Genomic DNA, 16360 nt, shown 5'->3' with positions numbered 1-16360 from the left:
CTATCTCGCACATTTGATATCATGAGAGTATATAATATACTTTAATGGTATCAAATAGTTTCGCTGAAGCACGGTCTCTTCCTTTTTGATACCATCAGAGAATAATATACTCTGATGGTATCAAAAAGGAACAGGGGAAGGGGCACTGGCGTAAATACACGTTTGGTACTATATATATACTTTGATGGTTTAAGAAGAAAGAGACCGTGCTTCAGCGAAACTGCTTGATACCATTAGAGTATAATATACTGTGATAGTATCAAGGAGGAGCAGTGATGCTGACGTTAGCATGAAGTTATGTGCGAAATTAAAAGGGAGAAAGTGGGATAAGAGGATAAATAGCTTGGATCATGAGTCTATTAAGGTAAATAATTTGGGGTGGATCCAATTTGGATAAATAATTTCACAATTAGTCTATTTTGTATAGTTTTTCCTTCATTTTACCCCTAATTAAATGAGTTATTATTCTAACACACATGAGATAGTTAATGATAGTTTAAACCTTAATAACAAATGAAAAAAAAGAGAAAAATCAGTATCAAACTAATAATATTAAGTGGGATTTTTAAAAATTATTTTTATAAATTTCATAATTTTGTTAAAAATTAAAAAAAATACAAAAATATGTGGGTGGATTGAAAATATAAATATTTATTGTGGAACGAGTTAGAGTCTTCATTGATTTGTCATGCAATCGTTCTGTACCATTGGTCATTACTAATTGCTTTACGTAATCTTTCAAGATAATCCGCATTCATAGTAGCGCCTTCCTCAACTGACAATAATAACTATTTCAGGAGAATATTTAACACAATTAATGCTAGCCATATTATTATTAAAACTATTGGCTCAACTATATCGCTTATAGCCAAAATTCAAAAAATCCTTTATACATTAAATGACATTCTCCGGAATGTGGAGTCATTAAGTTCAATAGGGATGGAGCTTTCTAACAAAATCACTCAGCATGTATTGGGGTTATTTTTCCTCATCATTCCGAATAAGGTGTCAAATATGTGGATTGAGCTGAAATTTTGAGAAGATCAAAATGAGTTGAACTACTTCCTCCGTTCTATATTAGATGGATACTTTCAATTTTATATGGTGATTAAGAAATCATTAATATATTGGAAGACTTTATTATTTTGCCTTTATTTATATCGATGCAATATACATAGAGGGTGGAATGACCTCGGAGACCCTTATACTTGGCTCCGTTTGTCACCTAGACCCTTCTACTCACGACTTTGACAAGTGAACACTTAAAGTTATTAAAACACATTATTTTAAACCCTTCTAATTATGTGTGTCTCTCAATCGCGCTGATGTGGATAACACATCACTATCCACATTAGATATAATTGCCACATCTTTTTTTCAATTATAAATAATATATTTTTTTAAAGAAATTTCAAACTCATCTCCAAAGCCTTTTTTCTCGATTTCTTTTCAATTTTTCTTCTCTTCCCAGATCTTTCATCTACTTTTCTATTTAGATCTTGTCTTATCTTCTTTGTTTTTTTCTTTCCTTGTAAATTTTTTGTGTTGAAGAGGAATTAGAGACAAGTAAAGCTTTGTTATGGTATTTTATTAGAAATTTTGTTATTTAATGGTGGTGATAAAGTGACTAAAATGGAAGGTGAGAGAAAGAAATGAAAAAGATGGTCACTATAGAAAAATTCATCAAAAATGCTCTATATAAAATTGTGTTCAATTTTGAAAGTATCAAACATATGTACTTCAAAAATCCATCTAAAATTCGATTCTATTTCACAATCAAGAATCTAGCTCCCTCTTTTTTTTTTTTGCTTTTTTTCTTTTACCCAAATCTAAATAAATATCATTTTTTCCAATCATACTAAACTCTCAAATGATAGAAAGAATATGGAAAGAGAGAGAGAGGGGAAGAATTGTGTGTAAGAGTATGAGAAGAGATTGAAGAAGTGTGTGTGTTGGTGGTAGGGGTTGGGTGGAAATTATGAGGAGGAAGAAGAAGAGTATAGTAGATTGGGGTGGAGGAATTTTTTTTAATTGTTATATTTTTTCTTTTAACTTCAATATTTCTTTAAATTAAAATAATTGTCTTCACTTACTTTTAAATGTGTGTGACCACGTTTTTTATCTGATTCAACAAAAAAAATGCTACATAAGTTTGGTCAATGATCAGAGGGATTTAAAATAATGTATTTTGAGAATTAAGTGTTCACTTGGCAAAGTCGTGAGTAGAATGGTCTAGGTGACAAATGGAGTCAAGTACATGAGCCTCCGAGGTCATTCTGCATACATACAGTATAAAAATAGCTAGTATTAAAAATTGTTTAAATTCAAAAGACCATATTAATTGTAGAAGTAAAATAAATAAAAATTAATTAATTTAGTAAGTGATCAAGTAATATCTCTATCCATATTAGATGGACATCTTACTAAAAATGTTTGTTCATATTATTTGATCACTTACTAAATCAAGAAAGAATTAATTAAATTTTTTCTATTTTATTCCTACAATTAATATGACCTTTTGAATATAAACAATTCTCAATACTAACTATTTATATACTCTATGTATATTACATTGATATTAACAAATGAAAAAATGATAAAGTCTTCCAATATATTAACGATTTTTTAATCACCATGTAAAGTTGGAAGTGTACATCTAATATGGAACAAAGATAGTAATAAATAAGCGGATCAATAAATCCCTAAATTCATTGTGTCTGAAATTGTATTTATATGAGCTTAGTTATGAAATTTTTCAAACTTTCTTATAAAATATAAAGTATCACTAGATTCCAATTTATTTTCAAAACGAAAAAAGAAAATACCAAAATGTTTACTTTGTAAGAGCCCGTTTGGATCCTTTTTAGCTTTTGGACGTGTTTGTCTAATGCTGAGTTTAAGCCATAAAATTCTTAAAGTCAGTCAAAAAGGAAAAGTTAGGATTCCTAACTTTTTTTTCTAAAGTGCTTAAAATCATTTTCTTTGACCATGGAAATTACTTTTATATCCCTTATATTTTAACTAAATTCTCAAACTACCTTTTTTTATTCTTTTAATCCTAAAATTCACATCATAAGCACTTTTATCCAAACACTCAACTGCTTATTTATAAAAATAACTATCAACACTTTAAAATTCTAAAAGTACTTCATATATAAAAATTATCCGATCAACCGCCGGTGAATCCCATTATCTCTCTCGCCGTATGTAGATGTAGAAGACGAGAACATATTATCGAGTTGGATTTTAGGGCTAGAAAGCGACTCCAACAATGGTGGTGGCTTCAGGAAACAATTCATTTTCCAAAGAGATGGCCATCAGAAAACGTATTGCCAACATATAATCTATCTTCGCCTCTGTTTTATTATCTATTCTATTTAATCGACTTCTTTTTCACGGTATTGCAACAGTTTAAAATTAATCAGTGGAGTAATATTTATATGTAAAGTTTGCAGAGCTGAGAACTTATTTGTTGATATTGTGGTTGCTAAATAATGGAAGGAGGTGATTTTTAGTGAAATTAAATACTATTAGCTTGACTTGTAAACTATATGTGTTGTAGTGAGAGAAAATATTTTAACCTAGTTATGGAAACTTTAGTTCTGTTTTGGTGAACTCTTTTGTTTACTTTTATTTATCTATTTAGTCGATAAACTCTTGTGTACTTCAATGTAATTTTGCAGCTATAATAAAAGAGGAGAATTTTCCATCATTGCGTGAATAAAATGGTGCTTGTGATTTCGATGCCAATAGATAAATTTGGCCAAGTTCTGCGTGTCGTTGGACATCGCTTTTGGTCAAGCAGTTTGCTTCGTTCTGTTTCAGAAACAAAAGAGGAAATTGAAACAATTGCTAGAATCATCAATGACCACCCTTTTCCTGTCCAGCCTCTGCAACCAACGCTTAAACATCATATCTCACCGAGTATCCTGTCAACCACGTTTGTTGAAAATGTCATCGGTCACCTATTTGCAGCACATGCAAATGGTCTTAAAGCATATGAATTTTTTGAGTTCTGTCTCCGCCATTCTGAGTATAGTCCAACCTCTGATGCATTTGAGAAGACACTTCACGTACTAGCAAGAATGCGTTACTTTGACAAGAGTTGGGAACTAATGAAGAAAATTCAACAGCTACAACCGTCTTTGCTCACCCTTAAGTCATTAAGCATCATGCTATCAAGAATAGCAAAATATCAGTCCTATGAAGATACCCTTGAAGCATTTGAGAAGATGGAGCAGCATTTATTCTCCGGGAAGAAATTTGGCACCGAAGAGTTCAATATTCTTCTTCGAGCATTTTGCACACAGAGGAAAATGAAAGAAGCTCGTTCAGTATTCAACAAACTCCATTCTAGGTTCCCACCTGATACCAAGACAATGAATATCTTGCTTTTGGGGTTCAAGGAATCAGGGGATATTACTGCTGTAGAGTTATTTTACCATGAGATGGTTAAAAGAGGTTTTAAGCTTAATTCTGTAACATACAGTATAAGGATTGATGCATACTGCAAGAAAGGTCGCCTTGGTGATGCTTTGAAGCTACTTGAAGAAATGGATAGGGTAAACTGCTCGCCTACAGTAGAAACGATAACAACTTTGATTCATGGAGCAGGGATTGCTCGTAATATAAGTAAAGCTAAAGAACTCTTCAATGAAATCTTCGAGAGAAATTTGCAACCAGACACTGGAGCCTTTAATGCCCTCTTGAGTTCTCTTATCAAATCTAGGGATGTCAAATCTGCAGCAGTCTTAATGGATGAGATGGAGGAGAAAAATATTGAGTTTGACCATTTAACTTACCACACTATGTTCTGGGGATTGATAGGATCAAATGATGTTGGTGGTGTCGTTGATCTTTACGAAAGGATGGCCGACAAAAATTTCTTGCCTAAGGCACGTACTGTTGTGATGCTGATGAAATTCTTCTGTGAAAGCCAGAGAGTTGATCTGGGTTTGAGTTTATGGAATTACCTGATGAATAAAGGGCACTGTCCACACTGCCATTCTTTGGAAATTCTGGTCACGGGATTGTGCTCCCGTGGAAGAGTTGAAGAAGCATTTGACTGCTCTGAGGAAATGTTGAAGAGGGGTAGGCACATGAGCGAGCCAGTGTTTCAGATGTTGAAGAGATCTCTCTTACAGCTAGGAGAGGAGGAAAAGTTACAGAAGCTCTACCAAACGACAAAGAGATTAGAAATGATATTGCCTCCTTATGGATAAACTATTGGCAAAGCCTAGAGCAGATCTGTAAGTAAGGTGAATAAAGTTACTTGCTTGATTTATTTGATTCTACTGAGAGCTGAGATATTTCTGGGAATTAAATATTCATTTTGGTTTTAATGAGTGTTCTGTTTTAGTTGGAATTAGTGTAACAATGGTATGGTCCTCTTATTTTTTTGGGCTCAATTTTTTGTTGCCATTTGTCATAGCTGTTTCATGACCACTAAATCTGTCTATTGGATTTTTTTCTGCTAAGAGAGACTGTTTATATTGTTGTTTCAGATTTATTGGAGAAATTCTATAGTTGTTATTTTGCAGGAATGCTAAAAGATCATTTTAAGTATGGTGAGCATTTGGCCTCTAGCAAGTGATTTATATCTAAATCTTCTTATTGCTACTCATGTTGCTTATGCTGTCTTTCCTTCTCTCTCTCTGAAAATGTTTGAACACTTGTATAAAATGGAAAGATTCATGCATCATGAATTTGTTTAAGAATTTCGGCTCTTCCACAATCTGAAAATATTTGAACACTTGTATAAAATGGAAAGATTCTTGTAGACTTGAATTTTGTTACTTTAATGTTGTTTCAGTACTTGAAGTTAGGATGAGCTCTCAGACTCTTCAAAAATGTCAACGGGTACTTGTTGGATTCTCTAGAAGTAGTGTGTTTTGGGAGGATCCGACACGGGTGTGGCATTGAAAGTGGAGAGTCCACGCAACACATGAGCTCTTAGTTCTAATCAAAAGATTCTTCTGTAAATATTCTAGCCTCTAAATCATAAAGAAGATGGTAGAAGTAGGGAAGAGGGAAGATTCGAGGGCATTTGAAATCATGAAATTGTTTCCAAATAAACGTATAATGTCTAAATTTGTGCTATTTAACTTCCTCAGACAATCTTAACTAGGTCATATATACAGTTATGATCATATTGTTTCAAAGACTTAGTGTTTGGCTGTGGCTTCATTCACTAATTATAGACTTAACATCAGGAAGACAGAGTTTTCCATTAGTGGGTAAGTTAGCAAACATTTCTATGCATATTTTATTATAGATAACAAATTATTGTAGTGAAAAGGAACTAATGGAGTAATAGGTTTTCGCCTTTCTTTGATTTACTTTGGAGAAATGAGAGGGAAAAATCTGAAACGAAACCCACAATATTAAGGCCTTCTTTCGATGCCTTTGCAGTATATAGGAGCTTGGCTCCCTATTATGTGCCTTGTATATCTGATCAATTAGGGACCAGCTATCTTAGGTTTGCAAGTGCAACACTAATGGGCATCACTTTTCTTTCCTCTCTGACAGGTTTGAACATCAATTTGAAGGGGTTTGATCCCTATTTTATGCCCAATATTTCTGACGACCTGGTTCCTCTGTTGATTTGTAAAAGCTTATTTCCCACTTTGTTTATGTAGAAACAAAACAAATGTTAGGCTGAAGCTCTCGTGTTTTACAGTGGAAATATGTTGATTGTTACTCTACTTTGTTGAAGGAAGAGAGGGAAGACAACATACTATGCTCCCATTTGTGGGTGTGGGTGACTCCTAGATATCTGCTAGATGATGGAATATATTTGTGTGTGCCATGCCTCATCCTTTATATTTCTATTTTTTTTTCCTGCTTTCTTGGACCCATTTTCATATTCTACTCCTGCTGTCTTACTTTGCATAATCTATTGGTTGGGAAAGGGAGAAATAAACTATTTTCACTATCCCAAATTGTTTCGTTACTTGCTATTTGCGGAATAAATAAAATATCAAATCAAGAAACCATCGTTTCAGTCCCAAATTCAAGTTTTCCTCAACTCCTGTTTCTATTGAAACAGAAATCAAGAACCTCTCTTCAAATTTTCTGAAACCTGCCACTAGGGACTTCCAAGAAGTTCATGGTTTGTTTAAGAATCTCTGCAGCTGAAAGAGCACTAATGTGGCATCGCTGGTGCATTCATATATGGGTGTCTTCACCCACTTGACTCTATCAAAACTAAGCCGCAAATTAAGGGGCATCTGAGATTTACAGTGGAACAATTGATGTTATTGTCTAGACTTTTCAAAGCAAAGGGAGTCTAGGATTTCACGGTGGTGTTTCTGCTGTAATTGTTGGGTCCACTGCTTCCTCTGCTTTGTATTTTGGGACTTGTCAGTTTGCCAAGTCAATCTTCTCCAAATTTCCACCGGACCCTTCTATGCTTATTCCACCAACAGCTGGTGCAATGGGAGTATAGTGTCATCTGCTATATTGGTGCTGAAGGAAATGATTACTCATAGGATTCAGTCTGGGGCTAAAGGGAGGTCTTGGCACATATTGATGAGAATCTTGGGAAACAATGGAACGTTGGAGTTGTATGCTGGTTATAGTGCTGCATTGTTGAGGAATTTTCCTACTGGGGCCTTGAGTTATTCATTGTTTGATTCCTTGAAGGCGAAAGATAAAAAGGGAGCATTTGGAGCCATTTTAGAGTGTTTGTTGTGGGGCACTGGCTAGTGCAGTATCAGCTTCACTAAAAACCCTTTTGTATGTGATGAAGACTAGATCGATGATTCAATTTGATTCTGAAGCTTCCAATAAGGTCGCCACTGCTATGGTTACTGGCATCTCGTCTACTGTTAGACAGATAATGAAAGAAGAAGAGTGAATTAGTTTTACAAGGAGAATGGGTCCTAGAGTACTTTATAGCGCTTGTTTTCCAGCTCTGGGGGTACTTTGCATTTGAAACAGCTAGGGGTACACTTCTGGATCAGTATCTGAAGCATAAGGAGCTAGAGACTTCGGTTCCCGCAGATGCATCCCAGGTCAATTAGAGTGTCTAAATATGGTTCTTAAATTCAGTTATTAAACTTTTGGTAAGTGCTCTTCTTTCTTATTGTTTTCCAATCATATCTCTGTAGTTAGTGTCTTCACAAGTTGGAACCTTTCAAATTGGCTTACAAGAATGTCTCTGGATTCAGTTTGCTAATATTAGACGGATATGTACATCTACTTGCCTGCTTCTTTTCTCTTTCGTACGTAAGACAAACAATTGGATGAAGTTTAGTGAACTTCTGGTGGGGAAGCAGCAAAATTTTTACTAATTAGATCTTATATAGTCCATTTATTTTCAGAAATCAACTAAATCAAAACTAAACGAGTGCTTGTCTTGTAATTATGTATGACACTTAGGTAATAGTCTAGTATCTGTTTACTTGATTGAAATTATGAGAACATCAATCTACTGTTGGGTAATTAATGTATGCGTAATGAAGTAGCGCAAGAGAATGCCTTAGTTTGTAGCTTCTCATTTATAGCTTTAAGGATAACAAAAATGAACCACAAAAGATGGAACAGATAGCAGTAGGGTAACCCAATGAAAACATGGATATGAATACTATTGGTTGGCTTGCTAGTTGACAGAATGATTGTGTCACATACTTCAGAAGAAGTAAGAAAATTTCTCAGCTAGCAGGTTTTTTTTCTCTATTTCCTTGCTTTTCTTTCATTGAGTGGAATACAATGGATTATAAAGTAGCCTTACTGTTGACTACAATGACTGTTTAGTAGTGAGTTGTTGTAGCCAAGTCCTGCCTAGAAGGATGCACGTCTTCCTGGTTGACCTTTGAATCTGCAATGTGGTGAGCATATGCATTCATTTTGTATTAGCATGGTCCTGAATTAGTAATACACTTAATCGTCTTTACTTCCTATATTGCCCTACTCTGTTATTTTTAATGCAAAGACTAGTTTTGTAAGTCAAGTTACCTGAATGACATTTGAAATTTGTCTTTTGATCATCGCCAGTACTTTAGAAGATGTCCTTAAAACAATGCTATTTGCTGTCTGTTTGCTAGATTTATCCTGCATATCACATCAAGTCATATAGCATCTTCAGTCATGAAATGGAATGCATAGAATTCCTCCAAAAGCAGCAGGTACTGAGCATCCCTTTAAGCAACCATCTAATGAACTTGTAAAGCTGATCAATAGTTAAAAATAAAAGAAAAGAACTGCTAATGTCAGCCGAGAAAACACCTTGAATTCCATTTAAGGATGTTATTTGGGGGAATCTTTCTCCACGTTGTACTTTCCACAATTCCCTGCTCGCATATATTTTGGTGTGTAGTCAGCTCAGAGTTGTACTTTTTATCCATCATCAATTTCTAGTCTAGGTCCACATTGGTTCAATGTGATAGTTGGAAAGAGGATATCCTACAAATATTTCCCCACCTGGGCAGTCCCTATTTGATCAATCTGATACACACAATTGCTAAAGCGGTATTGACTGTCAACCTTGCTGTTGTTTCCAATGTTGGGTTCTTCATACCAGTCTTGAACCCTTGACCTAGTGGAAGACCTTGAAATCAATAAGCATTTACTCTACCACTTGTAATCAACACTCTCCTGTTAACAACTTTTATGGGACTGAAGGTGCAAGTGCCTGATGTTTGGAGATCAGAAAAGCCTTTGTTAACATAGTCAGATTTGTAGCCCGTTAGGTTGTTTTGCGCCTGACCTTTAGAGGACAATTTGGAAGGAGAGGCCGCAAGATATTTTCTCTGCTGGACATCTGGACTATTACAAGTTACCTTGGGGAATGCTAGACATTACGTTTTAGTATGATTAGAAGTGCATTGTTATCTGGTTGTGCATACTACAATTTCATCTTAATGCTATCTTTTGAATAAAATCACTTTATTGATTCAAAAAAGAAAAAAATGTGAAAGTACTCTTTTAAGAATATGCAGCAGCCTTGGCAGCAAGCAAGGGACAGCCTACACAGTCCGATGGAGATGTGAGTTGACTAATGATTTTCACTTTTAAGATTTATGTTGTTTTGTTAGTTCTGGTTGGCCTGGTCAAATATCTAAGAAACTTTTCATAGTAATTAGCAGCAGCATAACAGTGTCTTGAGCTTCTAAATTTTTCTTTATTTCATGTCAATGAATAAGCGTTTAGGATCATTTCCACGGGGAGTGATTATAGTGTAGAACAGCTTTCTCTAACTTTTTTTTTCTTTTCAGTTTCACTTTTTATCCAAAAAATCATTAGTAATTGCAATAGAAGTCCTATATAGCAATTCGAAATACTGTTTGAAATAAGCAAAGCATGATTGTAGAGTACAGTGATAATTACTGGCCTAGTATAAACTGAAAAAGTATGTGCTAAAAGCCAGGGAAGCGAAAGTTCTATGATTTTTGTTCGTGAAACTGGTAACTTAAAGTTGTATGATTTTAGTTTGACGAAAAATCTCCTGTTCCCTCAAATCACAGAGTAAAAGCATCTATTCTTTGACTGAAGATGGAGCTAACTACTATCTTTCTTGGGTTTCTTTTATCACATTTTGCCTTCTTTCATGACCTTGGTTAATGCGTAACATATGCAGCATTTTCATACTGGTGTATAAACTATAGCAAGGCCATGTCTGTCACAAGCATAAAAATGGTACACATCTAGGCCATGGTGCATAAGCGCACACTTCATGAACAAAGTGCACCGAACTTCCAACTTTCATATGCATAGGCCAGACTTCTTTCATTAAATAAACATATAATTAGTGTTGCACAAAGTTGGTGTGTCTTTACAATGTGTGTGGATTTATAGCAAAACTCCACAAACTTAAACCATCTATCTGTTACAATATGATTTCCTAATTTGTAGAGTTTCAAACCAGAGGGAGTTGATAGTTCATCAGATTTGTAGGGAGCATGAGGGGGTGGTAGGTGGGGTGGGGGAGTAATTTAGGATCTCACGTTCAGGGGAAAGCTACTAGACTGGGAACTGGGTGAATTTCAAAGGTTGATGGAGTTACTTTACAGGCAAAACAGATCTCACTCTAATAATGACTCATGGAGATGGGTGCTGAGCATTGATGGTTTTTTCTTGGTCAAATTTCTTTACTAGAGTTTGTTGATGAGAGAGAAGACACGCTTCGCACATTCATCGACTTGGATTCCTAGGGCCCATAGGAAGGTGTTATTTGCAAGGTTGACAGCAAGGGGAACAGTTCTGACAGCTGAGAATCTGAAGAAGAGTAATATTGCTTATCTAGTTGGTGCTATATGTGTAAATGTTAGGGCAAAGAAGTTGATCATATTTTGGTGCATTGTAAGGTAGTGTCAGGTTTGTGGAGAGTGATCTTGAATTGTTTTGGTGTACAGTGGGTGATGCCATGCATTGTTAGAGACGTGTTGCTTAGCTGGGCTGGCAGACGTAGGAATAGAAGACAAAGGGGCATGGAGGTTGCTTTGTTAGCTCTTATGTGGGTTGTTTGGAGGGAGAGAAATAGGAAACCTTTTAAGGGGATTGAAAATGATTTTGTACATGTTACCATTATCTAAAAAAAATTGTACCTTTGAGAAATAGCCTTTTGTTTTTGATTGATTTTGGTGCATCATTCATATTCCAACTTGTATAGATGATTGGGTGTCTTTCGTAGAGAATCATGTCCTTTGTAGATGTTCTATTTTATGGTATACTACTTACTACTTGTATACAAGAGTTTTCCCATTGTTAATAGTATTGTTTATAAAAAAAGCAATATGACATATCCTTTTTACACCTGAATTATAAAGTTTTCTTCATCTTCAAAAATTCATACTCTCTCCAGGTCAGCCAAAAAAATGCAGAGAGGGGCAGTGTTTTAAAAGGCGGGGCTTTAAGGCGAGGTATTTTATGCAGTACGGGGCGAGGCGTAAGCCTCGAGACACGGGGCGTAAGTCCCATGGGTATAGGGGGGGCGTACATCTCATGTATATTCAATTTTATAATGTTATTACTTAGAAAATAAGCAAAAGTAAAACTTTCAATGATTTTACAAATAAATTTTAATAAATAACCAATAATATAGAAAAAATAATATCAAATTATTATTTGAGAAAGGTATTCATAATTAATAATATAGAAAAAAGTATTATAGTTACTATTTGAGAAAGGTAACAACTAACAACATAAAAAAAATGATTATAGCCAAAATAATCTTTAAGATAAAATTACCATTCATTTTCACACTTACTAGTTCTTCTCACTCTCTAATTAATATTTGCACTTATTATTGTTTATATATTTTAAAGAAGAAGAAAGATAAAAAGTGGAAGAGTAATGACAAAAAATGAATAAAGATGTCTCAGGAACATAGTCCTATGAATGATCTATCCTATCAATTTCAAACACGATTATCTAAAAAATTATTTATAGCAATGTCATTTTCTATATGAGTTTATTTATACATTTTAGAATAAATCACTACAACTTGAAAAAACATAAAAAGGGCAGCTCGGTGCACTAAGACTCCCGCTATGCGCAGGTTCCGGGGAAGAGCCTGACCACAAGGGTCTATTGTACGCAGCCTTATCTTGTATTTCTGCCAGAGGCTGTTTCCAAGGCTTGAACCCGTGAACTCCTGGTCACATGGCAACAACTTTACCAGTTACTCCAAGGCTCCCCTTCAACTTGAAAAAACATGATAACATAAAATATAAATATCATTATACCAATAATTAAAAAATATGATTTAAAGCAAAAATGGATTAAAAACCAAAAAAAGAAAAATTAACGTCCGGGGCGTACGTTTTTACGCCCAGGACTAACGTTTTTATGTTAGAGGCTTACGCCCCAAATTCTAGGACTTACGCCCTATGGATCTACGCCTTCAATTTGCGCCCCAGGGCGTTTTTGATACTCCCTGCCCCGGGGCTCGCCCCGAAAACGTTTTTTAAAACACTGGTCAGAGGGGTAGTCTTCCACAATATATTTTTTAGGAAAGTAACATTTGTATTATAAACCAGCACTTAGTTAGTGCAGAAAAAACCCTTGACAACAAGTGAGAAGTTAGTAAGAAAACAAAGGAACTCCTGATCCTTGCGTGACTCAAACTTTTAGGGTAACTTCTGCATCTATCGGAGATTTCTTTGTATACCAAAAACACAGAAGCAAAATACTATCAGTTTTGATCCTCAGAACTATCCTACTCCTATCTTCAAAACTTCTAGCATTCCTCTCCTTCTAGACAGTCCACCAAATGCATGCTGGAATGGTTCCCCAAATGCTCCCTTTCTTGGCTCCAATTCCAGCTTCCTCCCAACTGTAAAGAGTGTCAACAATCTTGCTAGGCATTGTCCATTGTATGCCTCTGAGATTGATAAAAATCTTCAGTAGTTGGTCATTAATTCTGCAATGTAGGAACTAATGTCCCACTGTCTCAGGTTTTCTGCTGCCTTTCCACACAAACAACAATGTGTAACTAAGATGATGTTCCTCTTAGATTTTCGTTTGTCAAAACTGCCTCTTTTGCTAACAATCATGAGAAGCATGCCAGCTTCAGACGTGTTTGGGCTTTCCATGGTCAGATGTTGTTCTGGACCCCAGTCACATTTAGAAACTTGTACTCTGAACTTACTTTGTATGCCCCTTTGCTGTGTCCATTCCACCATAATCTGTCCATCCCAACTTTTAGCCCTTGAAGGATTCAAGAGTTTTAAGTAGTTCAACCATTCTTGGAATTTCCCAGTCATTTGATCTTCTTCTGAAGACTAAATTCCAACCTTGAGGAGACCGCACGTCTGCCAGAGTTCTGTCTTGAAACAAAGCTAAATCAAACAAATTCGGGAACTTTATTGATAGGCTTTAATTACCCCACATGTCATTCCAGAAGGGAGTTCTTCTACCATCATTGACTGGGCATAGAGTTTAAGAAATATGGGAAGATTTTGCAAAAATCAACAACTACCCTTAAATTTTTAAATAGGAGAGTACACTTTTGTGTACTTTTTGCCAAATAAGTGAACTTTTGGGAAAAAGTCCACAAAAGTGTTGTTGTACTCTAAAAGAATTGATTGATCTTCCTTGTGGTGATCCTACTTAACTAGCTTTTGGATTCTGTTGCTATGGTAACTGGTTTCCTTGAACATCTGATTTGTTCAGTATTATATGTTTATTCTGACCCCCCAAATGCTAAAAGTTCATGTCATTTGTTGTCCTATTAAAAGCTTAACACTAGAGTACATTGCAGTGAATTCAGAAGTTTTTTTGCGTAAAACTGATATGAGCAAGTATGTTGTGAAATTTTATGTCAAATCTAGCCTTATGCCATTTGATTATGAAGAGCAGTTTTATATTAAACCATATGGTTGTACTAAGCTAAGAGAATTGGTCACACTGGGATAGGAGCACAATGTGTGCATGATTGACAGATTATTGACCTCCCAAAGCACTTTATTTTTCCTGATCAGTTGAGCCCTTTTTCCTCTCGCTATACAATCTTTTAGTTCGAAATGTTATGTTATGTAGTTCAAGAAAAGATTAGCTTACTCAATTCATCTACAACTTACTAGTGTTAATCAAGTTGTAATGAAAGAAGTCGCAATGGATTGTTCACCAGAAAAAGAGCCACATCTTAAACCAAGAAAAGTCTCTTAGTATGTTTCTTTTATTTTTCCGAGTCATTCTTATATAGAAAAGTCAATGCACATTTGTGATGATTATGTGTTTAAGTGCTCTTAAATTAGCAGAAAAGAACGAAGTTTTTCGTTTGTAGCTATGCCTTTTACTGAGATTGGTAATTATTTTAACAAGTTCTGCACTATGTTTTGGTTGGTTGATTCTTGTACTAATCATAATATGCTTCTGATCATAATATGTTGATTCATTAATGACTTTTATTTTTCTTTTGCAGATGCATTGGTAGAAGCACTGGGCTTGTTTGGGATTTCTCTTCATCAATCTTCATCCTGCAAGATAATTTCTTTTATCTGGCTCTGTTGCCATAACAGACTCTCCACGGCTCGTTTGGAATTGCAGAAAATGCTCATGGTTTCTTTGCAATGCCAATAATGAGACGATTGGCTATGTTCTAATGGATTGCACATAAGTTATGGCTCAATCTTGCAATGTCCTAGCTACAACCATCAAATGGCACTAGTGCTAGCTGTAGAACTTTTTATTTTGCTTCTATGGATTATCCATCGGGCGAGTTACAGGTTTAAATAAATTTCTTGCCAAAATTTGATATGAACTCACAAAATTCATAATAAATAGCAAAAAAGCATTAACAATTAAACTTTTGAACCCTTCAAGAAAAGCATTTTTAGATTATCAACCTTCTTTCAGAATACTAGTTAATGTTTAGAGAAGAAATTGTTATTGTAAATCTTTTTTGTAATATGATTATGTAAAACCTTATATTACAATTGTATATTTATAGAACTTAAAACTTATTACATAAATTTTGTACTTTGCAGCAAGGTGGATAATACTCTCAACTCTTACTTTGAACTCTCTCAACGGGAGCTTCTTTTATATTGCTATGCATAATTTAATAGCTCAAAAAGAATGACTCACTTCTAAATTTGAAAATAATTAATTTCACTTTTCATTTTACCGCTAATTATATGAGAAGTTCTTATTATAAACCACACATATGAGATACCAAATGATAGTTCGAACTTTAATAACAAAACAAAATAGAGAAGAAAAAGCCAGTATCAAATTAATACTACTATTTAATGGGATGCATATAGTTCTTCAGTTCCTGACATCGCAAAGTTTTGGTTCCCAACCTTGATAGTTGTAGCTATTCTATGTACTCGGCGAACTATGGGGGTTTGTTCGGGTTTTTATTTAATTTGTGCACGAGTGTCCCGGCTGGGCTTATGGGGGCCCAGTTGGGTATAGTTAGTTGTAGTTCTCATAGATAGTACTCTTTTCCCTTTTAATGCTTATGTTGATTCCTATTTAGGCTTATTCCTCTTTTTCATATTGTTTCTACCTTTTCTGCTCAGTTGGCCTATGATGCTTACTGGGTACCTGTTGTCTTGATACTCATACTACACTCTGCATCTACTTTCGTGATGCAGGACAGAGCACCAGCTACCGCCGTGGATAAATTGAGCCTATTGCAGTCAGCTTCGGAGACTAGGGTGAGCACTTGACATTTTTGGATTATTTCAGTCTCCTTCAGTATGGCCCGTCTTTTGCCTTTTGAGACTAGCTAGTTGTTGTATATACTTTCGGGACTTGTACTCGTCTTTTATATTGTAGCAGCTCTGTACTTGTGACTTTCAGGTTCTGGGAGGGATCTTTAATTGTTTATATCATGTTTTGGTTTACTTCCGCTAATTCATTTTGCTTACTTTTATAATTCGTTACTCTTGTTTAGTTTTCGCCCTCA

At 35.1% G+C, this 16360-nt stretch overlaps 1 protein-coding gene across 13 annotated transcripts; it reads left to right on the top strand.

Annotated features, from left to right (window-relative positions):
* Nucleotides 1-3170: 3170 nt before the first annotated feature.
* Nucleotides 3171-15250, top strand: LOC129903362 (pentatricopeptide repeat-containing protein At3g61360). Of its 13 annotated transcripts, none has more exons than XR_008770260.1 (5): nt 3171-3326; nt 3684-5249; nt 5505-5567; nt 6529-9988; nt 14867-15250. XR_008770260.1 is itself a non-coding variant. In XM_055978899.1 (3 exons), the coding sequence occupies exon 2, from the start codon at nt 3726-3728 to the stop codon at nt 5220-5222; it is 1497 nt and encodes a 498-aa protein (XP_055834874.1). In that variant the 5' UTR covers nt 3171-3326; nt 3684-3725; the 3' UTR covers nt 5223-5258; nt 14867-15250. The 13 variants fall into 13 exon arrangements, 1 of the variants encoding a protein (XP_055834874.1); XR_008770255.1 differs by lacking the exon at nt 5505-5567 and having other exon boundaries at nt 3684-5258; nt 6529-8015; nt 8112-9988; XR_008770257.1 differs by lacking the exon at nt 5505-5567 and having other exon boundaries at nt 3684-5258; nt 6529-8066; nt 9048-9988.
* The last annotated feature ends 1110 nt before the right edge of the window (nt 15251-16360 follow it).

This window comes from Solanum dulcamara, chromosome 9, assembly GCF_947179165.1.
Source record: "Solanum dulcamara chromosome 9, daSolDulc1.2, whole genome shotgun sequence".
Lineage (NCBI taxonomy): Eukaryota > Viridiplantae > Streptophyta > Magnoliopsida > Solanales > Solanaceae > Solanum > Solanum dulcamara.
Note: the sequence above shows the minus strand (reverse complement) of the source record. Positions and strands in the feature narration are given on the sequence as shown.

Excerpts from the sequence above, each read along its gene's own strand:
- LOC129903362 (XM_055978899.1), top strand. The coding sequence starts at position 3,726 with ATGGTGCTTGTGATTTCGATGCCAATAGATAAATTTGGCCAAGTTCTG.